Source organism: Notothenia coriiceps, unplaced genomic scaffold (assembly GCF_000735185.1).
Source record: "Notothenia coriiceps isolate Sejong01 unplaced genomic scaffold, NC01 NC01_scaffold00037250, whole genome shotgun sequence".
NCBI lineage: Eukaryota > Metazoa > Chordata > Actinopteri > Perciformes > Nototheniidae > Notothenia > Notothenia coriiceps.
Genome location: NW_011369951.1, coordinates 3,776,449 through 3,783,744, shown reverse-complemented (window position 1 = coordinate 3,783,744; position 7,296 = coordinate 3,776,449). Strand labels below are relative to the sequence as shown.

Sequence of the window (7,296 nt, the reverse complement as noted above, 5' to 3'; positions counted from 1 at the left end):
AAATATCGGACGCTTGGAGGACCCTCTGAACTACTGCCAGACACAAAAATATGTGTATCCAAACCTGTATATACTTGCAGTCACTTTTTTTGTGCACACCTGCTTCCTCAGTCCCATGTGAAAGGGTATTTTCAAAGGCAGGAGAAGTTGTATCAAAGAAAAGAAATTGCCTAAGCCCGAAAACTGTCGAAAAAATATTGTTTTGNGGACCCTCTGAACTACTGCCAGACACAAAAATATGTGTATCCAAACCTGTATAAACTTGCAATCACTTTTTTTTGTGCACACCTGCTTCCTCAGTCCCGTGTGAAAGGGTATTTTCAAAGGCAGGAGAAGTTGTATCAAAGAAAAGAAATCGCCTAAGCCCGAAAACTGAAAAACAATAAAATCGTTCCATGTATCACAAGCACATTCACTGCCCTCTGGCAAGTTAAACCCTTCTTCTTTTCCAGTTTTCGAACATATATTCCTTCCTTTGTCTTTATAGAAGGCAGCAGACATTTACGTATGTATAGATATAACAAGATACTATATTGATACATTGTTTTTATTATATACAATCATTTTAAGACACTTACTGGTGCAAAATTCTGTTCATACAAATATATTTTACATCTTTTACACTTTTGTATAATTATTTCCAGTATTTTTAGTATGTCAAAGATTACAAATAATATGTGGCTGTTTTACACCTGTTCACCAACAGGAGGTCTTGTGTGCACATGAAGCCCATGATGAAGCCTCATGAGATGAACCTTTTAGTGAACCGATTTGCTTCAAAGCTTCATCTCGCCATCACTAGACAACAGTAAACCAAAACACTACAAGTTGCACGTCCCGCATAGACAACAAAATACTACACTGCTGCACAGAACACCCATACAGCTCGCAGGAGAAGGAAGAGAGAGACTGAAGCCTTCCTCAGCCTTTTGTGCAGGCCCTAATTGGGGATTGGGAGCACCTGAGGGAGAGGATGCACCTGAGGGAGAGGATGCACCTGAGGGAGACAATCAGGGAGAGAGGGGGGAGAGACACACACAATTAAAGTGAGAAAAAGCCAGTCTGAACAAATTAGTTTTAAGGCTTGATTTAAAATGACACAGTGTCAGACTGTCTGACTATATCATGTTATTTTATTTTTTTGTATTCGTGGTTATAAAGTACTGAACAACAGAGAATGTTTTATGAAATAGGATTTTACTGACAAATGACATCTCATCATTTGATTATCTATTCTGCAGGAAGGAGGAATAATAACAGAGTAGGCCTACACTTAAAAACGTAAACAAACAAAAAATCCGGTACGGAAAAAAATGCGCCTCCTGGCATATGCACAATCATTTTTCAGCCGTTTGGTGTTTATTCTGATGGGAAATATATAATTCAATAGAGAGAAAGTAAATCATTTCTGTGGTTCTTCTGCTCAGAAAACTAGACGAAATGCCCAATAACTGAAATGACGTCCCCCATGCGTTTCAATCTACAGCACAACACCGGTGTTCATCTGCAGAGGGCGCCCTGCAGCCTCTCATCCCACCGGAGGACAGAACAGACATGTGATATTTAACCGGATGTAAATAAACTGCCTTCCCGCGCAGTTAAATCGGCTCAACAACGCATCCACATCCACAGATAATCTGACAAAATGGACGAGCTTTATTTGGATAACATCGACGAATATGTCAATGACCAGGATAAGATAGTGAGTGTACTCTTTATTTCATCACATTTCTTCTTTTCTTAACATTAATGCCAACGTAAGAACCGAGTTAACCTCGATATGGGCAGCCGCTGAACTGCATTAAAAAACGGCTCGTTTACGGTTTGTTTTGCTTTTAGGCTTGGTATTTATTAATCATGGCGTTTCATACAACGTGGAACGATTTATTAAGGGGCTTTGGTTAATTCGGCTTATATATAGTTTTGGAAAATATCGCTTGGATTGATCAAAACGTACATTTTTAAAACTAGTGTCAGTTCAATGTTGTTACATGTGTCCGCCAATGGCTGTTTTTTTTTTAAATGTAACGAACCCTGTTATTTCAAAATACAGCCGTTAAGTTAGTTGAAAAGATGTTAGCATAAAGACTATTCAGGCTGCAAAATCAACCGTTTTTGTCTGCCAGCCAATTAATAGTGAACGTTCAAATTTTACCTTGGAAGAATTATTAAACGTATAAACTGTTTGTTGTCTTTCTATCGAGTGAGTGACTTGCCACTTCCACATTTGGCCATCACTAGCTGGTAAATGCTGCAGTTAGTCCATTTAAACGTTAACCGCCGTTGTTTCAACAACAGTTGAAGAAAATGAAATTTGACTCGGGGACAGTTTCATCCCACAGGCCGAGCGTTAAACACCTGACCTTTTGAAAGAACATCCATAACATTCATCTGTTTGCAACGTACAAGTTATTTATCTAATATATTTTGCTTGTATATAGACTCTCCTTGCACTATTCTTTTTTATTTTTGTTTATGGCCTACTTGCACTATTTTATTTGTTTGATTTGTTCTATGTCCTATATATATGTTGCACTGTTGGAGGAGCCTGTGACCTAAGTTTTGCATTGACATATCTACACTATAGCTAATGTACAAATGACAATAAAGCCTTGAATCTTGAAATGGTAAATAATCATAGTTGTTTTTCTCTTAGGTGTCTCGTTCATGTGCCAAGTGAATCTTAACACTAATGTTGCATTGTTTTGTTTTGTTCATCAGGTGACCTATAAATGGCTGAGCCTCACTCTGGGAGTCCATGTCAACACAGCCAAACAGTGAGGGGTCATTCTCTTTTGTGTTGGAATAAAATGAGCAGAAATAGGGACAAGTCTTGATGGTCATACATTTGATTGTTAAACACAAGATATTTCTATGTATACTTGGTCATTGGAAACACAGTCACAGCCTCATAATGGAACCAGTAGCAACTCATTATTTGACTGTTTTTAATGCTACTTCCTGAGTACCTACCATGGACGACGTTACATGTTTTACTATGAAATAAACTATGCAGACTTCTTAAATAAACCTATGTTGAGTTCAAAGAAAACTAAATCCCCACCAAGCTTCCCAGGTTTTGACTTCCGGGTAGGTGATGACAAAAATAAATTGTTTAATGTCAAGAAAGAAGCGCAAGGTTCAATATCAGTGTTAATAATTACCCAGACATTTGTAAGGCAAGGCAAGTTTATTTATATAGCGCCTTTCAACACAAGACATTAAGAAAATGGCATTTAAAAACAGTCATTCAAAAGCAAAGATAATAAAAGAAACATTAAAAGAAAAAATACATGAATAAAAGTTAAAGTGCAGTTAAGATATGAATAGTTCGATTAAAAGCAGCGGCAAAAAGAAAAGTCTTCAGCCACAATAGCTGTACAATAACTATGCAAAATGTGTCTTTTTAAAATAAAATATTGTAAATAATAAATTTTTAATAACCCCTGAGATGCATTTAGCTCAGTCCCCGAACAATATTATTAATATTAAGTACAATACTAATTTACCAACAATTAAAGTATGTGTCTTGTTTTCAGAATGCTCTTCCATTATTTGGATCACAAGAGGAAGGAGAGTTCGGCTCAGCTCCATGCCACCTACCTCGTGTCAGGAAAGTGTGTGGAGAACGGCCAAGCGGTGAGAAAAACTATAAATAAACAAAAATATGATTTGCATATTTCTGGCTTTTTCAAAATGTCAGAATTGTTTTATTAAGTGTTGCTGCTGTTTTGTTTCCTTGCAGAGTCACAAGGTGTCTGTTATAAAAGAGGACAAGTTGGAAGGTGCCAAAAAAACTTTCCTATTCTTTTTTTTTTTTAAATGATCGTTCAGTGTGTTGGTTTATTTATGGAGATATCTAATGAAGAAGAGGCTAGGAGTCTAACCTCGGGTGTGATTTTTTTTTTTTGCAGACTTCAAATCCAAGATGAGCTTGATAGTCAGTGTCCACGTCTACAGTGTGCAGAAAGCTTTGCTGAAAGACAGCGGTCCGCTCTACAGCGTGGACTATGATGCCGTGAAGGACAATATGAAAAACTGCAGCAAGTATGGTTCATTTCATATTTCCCTGTTATAAAAATTAGAGCAATCGGGGTCTTTAGAGTAATGCATTTCGTTCCTGTCTTATTCTATTTCAGATTTTTCATTTGTACTCTTTTTGCTTTTTAATAACTGCATTTCAATGTCATTTGATGTGCTTCTGTTGCATTATGTTTAAATGCTTTTAATGTTTTTTGTAAAGCACTTTGAATTGCCCTGTGTTATGACCTGGCTCAAAAGGCCACAACAAAGAGGAGACACGCCATATCAACAGTTAATAAGATATGTTTATTTAAGCAAGTAATTCAAATTAACAAATGTAATGAAGTTCAAAGTAAGGAAAGCATGATGTGTGGACGTCAGTGGTATCAGTAGTGTACATGCAGGGTGAAGGTTGCATGGACGTGTATGTGTGAGAGTGTTGAGGGGCACAAAGTAAAGCAACTGAAGTAACAAACAGCATACTCAACAAAACCGGGTGCCTGTAGGGAACAGCAGAGAGAGACAGAGAGGAGCAGAGGCTTTAAATAGCTGCAGGGCACCAGACCCAGGTACCCTCTCCAGGTGAACCCACAGGGGCATCACACCCTGTTTTACGGTATATTAAATGTTCCTTGTGTTACACAAATAGGAAAAAGCTATTTTATAATTAGCCTGCAGAGAGCTTTGTTTTAATGCGAGGTACTCATAAAAACAGTACAAAATATATATACTGTATATATTCCATTCTACCTTTTTGAACATCCACCTCCTCCAAGTAATTTCTACTTCAATGCCTAATGTAGTTTAGTGAAGTGGTAGCTAGTGAATAAACGAACCCAGCCGCAATCCATTGTTTAAAAAAGAGACACATCTGTTTAATCGTACCAGTCTTTAGGAACGTTCTGCATTGTTCCTACCTTCTTCCTTCTGCCTGCAGGTACAGTGCGATCCGCTGTGCCGGGGCAGTGCCCGTGTCCTCTGTGGAGCAGACGAGAGAAATCAGGAGAGCTCCTTCCCCAGAGCCTGAGAGCAAAAAGTCTGGCATGAACGGGAGTGCTCATCAGGCATCGAAGCCTTCCACCAAGCCACAGAAAGGCATCATGGGAATGTTTGCGAGTAAGACTTCTTCTAAGAACCAGGATAACGGCAAAGAGGTTAAGTCTGAGCAGAAGGAGGAAGCACCTGTGGTACGTTTGATAGATCCTTGGATGATTCATTTACAAATACAAAATGTAATCCAAATAAAACACAATTACAGTGAAATAAATACAGATTGGTGAAAAAGAGAAATAAACGTAAGAGTTGCCACTAGAGGCAGGGGCTCAGTCAGTAGGGGCTTGGACTGTGAGCCGTAGGGTCGCCGGTTCAAGTCCCCGAACAGACCAAAATATGAAGTGTGGTGACCATCTACAGCAAACCTTTCTGTTTTCAGATGTAGTCCAGCTGTGATTTCTTTCCACGATGTCAACATCTTTGACCCTGTCTCTCCACTGCAACTTACTGGTGTGTGTTGCTATTTTAGGATGATGCCCCCAAAAGCAAGCCAGCTGTAAAAGCCAATCCTATGATGAACTTCTTTGGGAGCCAAGTAGCAAGTGAGTATTACCTTCACCTTTTCATAGTTTTCAAAACCTTAGTGCAATGTTTTTCTCGCTACTCTAATATTATTCTGTTTCCGTAAAAAGAATCCAACAAATGAAAAGATCATTTGTTGGATTCAAGATGTATGGATGTAATTTGAGGCAACATCTTTTGCAGACAGACGTAAACATCAGCATTTTATTTCACAAAAAGTAAAAATCCAAACATGATCTAAAAACGAGTTGAAATACACGAGGTCACTTCATGTGTATGGACGGATACATGTATTTGCATATCTTTTAACATGCGTGTGTGCCTTTTGGTGTTGGACACATTCCATTAAAACGCTGGGTTTGACTCACTTAGACAAAGGAACCAATGCTTAGGAATAGGGGTGCACCGAATGGGAAATTCTTGGCCGAAACCGATACCGAAAATAGGAAACAGTTGGCCGAAAACCGAATGCCGAAAACCGAATAGCCGAAAGGCCGAAAATGATTAATAGAAATATATATAATGTATACATTTTTTTACCAATGTTGTTCAGCTACCTTATGGAAAAAGACATGATTATGGCAACCTATAAGTGCATGCTTACAAATGTGCAAACTGGATAAATCCACATGAATGTAACTATTTACAAATGAAATTACAATTGAATTTCAAGAATCTGTAAATAAGGCTGTCTGTCCTCATAAGCAAAGTAGTAAACATTGTATAAAGATACATAAAGTGAAAACTGGATACAAAATCCACAATCAATTACAAATTAAATTACAATTTCAAGAATCTGCAAATAAGGTGGTCTGTCCTCATGAGCAATGTAAACAANCTTCTTCTTCTGCTTTGGGTTTACTGGCAGGCCGCAAACAACTTCACGGCGTATACTGCCGCCCAAAATCCCCGGCCGGAAGTCCCCGGAGTTAAGCATGTAAGGAGTTAGGGACGAGTAAACGGCCAGAACGCCGACACCTCCTCATCTCCACCGCTCCCATGTTTTATTTTGTGTTGTCATAAGTTAGTCTCTCTGCGTTTCTGCGCTGGGCTAATGCTAATAATGCAATGCGAGGATAATAAAATGGCGGCTTCACAAAAGTCTTTGGGAGTTTGACGGGGCGTGGTTTGCATTCCGCCCTGCCAATCAGACACGGGAACCTTTTTCTCCCACGAAAGTCCCTGCTCTCTAGCAGGGACTGAAAAGGGGGTAAAAAAGGTTCTCTAGAACTAATTTAGTTCCTGGGACTTTTTGGTGTGAACGCAACTAAATCGTAGTTCTCAGGAACCTCTGTGGGAAAAGTACTTGGTGTGAACGCGCCTCTTGAGTAGTTTGGGTTAGAAACCTTTAGTTTTCAGGGTTTTTGTCTCAAATGTTAGATGTGTTATTAATGCGTCTGGGCCCCTTTTCTCAAGCTGAAGATTGTTTGTCAGTGTGACACACTTCATATATCTCCATCAATGTCTTATAATGGTTGTTAAATAAAATGACTTAAATTGTAACAATGCGGTAGAATTACATCAGAAGCGCCTCAGCTTCAGGTAAGCCCTCTTCACTGCTGAGATGAACCCCAGGAGTAGCCACATCCAAACAGAAATGACATTGTTTGTGTTTTTTGTATCCAGGCAAGTTCAGTAAACAAGGAATGTTGGCTTGACGCAACAAGATTGACCAACATGACTGACGTTATGGATGAG

The 7,296-nt window shown here is 38.8% G+C and overlaps 3 protein-coding genes across 4 annotated transcripts in view; 2 read left to right on the top strand and 1 right to left on the bottom strand.

Moving 5' to 3' along the window:
- Nucleotides 1-7,296, bottom strand: part of LOC104966729 (zinc finger protein Aiolos-like) — a 596,491-nt gene that overhangs the window by 425,089 nt on the left and 164,106 nt on the right. The gene's annotated exons all lie outside the window — the stretch shown is intronic.
- LOC104966738 (SWI/SNF-related matrix-associated actin-dependent regulator of chromatin subfamily E member 1) overlaps nt 1-7,296 on the top strand; it is a 180,673-nt gene that overhangs the window by 20,632 nt on the left and 152,745 nt on the right. The gene's annotated exons all lie outside the window — the stretch shown is intronic.
- pold3 (polymerase (DNA-directed), delta 3, accessory subunit) lies at nt 1,112-5,719 on the top strand. The gene is made up of 8 exons (XM_010795976.1): nt 1,112-1,301; nt 1,487-1,702; nt 2,722-2,777; nt 3,540-3,639; nt 3,746-3,785; nt 3,915-4,047; nt 4,961-5,210; nt 5,546-5,719. The coding sequence occupies exons 2-8, from the start codon at nt 1,646-1,648 to the stop codon at nt 5,702-5,704; spliced, it is 795 nt and encodes a 264-aa protein (XP_010794278.1). The 5' UTR covers nt 1,112-1,301; nt 1,487-1,645; the 3' UTR covers nt 5,705-5,719.

Bases quoted from the DNA above. Each gene is read 5' to 3' on its own strand.
- pold3 (XM_010795976.1), top strand. From the start codon at position 1,646: ATGGACGAGCTTTATTTGGATAACATCGACGAATATGTCAATGACCAG. The intron at 1,703-2,721 runs GTGAGTGTACTC...TTTGTTCATCAG, and splicing joins TCAATGACCAGGATAAGATA to GTGACCTATAAATGGCTGAG. The intron at 4,048-4,960 runs GTATGGTTCATT...TTCTGCCTGCAG, and splicing joins AATATGAAAAACTGCAGCAA to GTACAGTGCGATCCGCTGTG.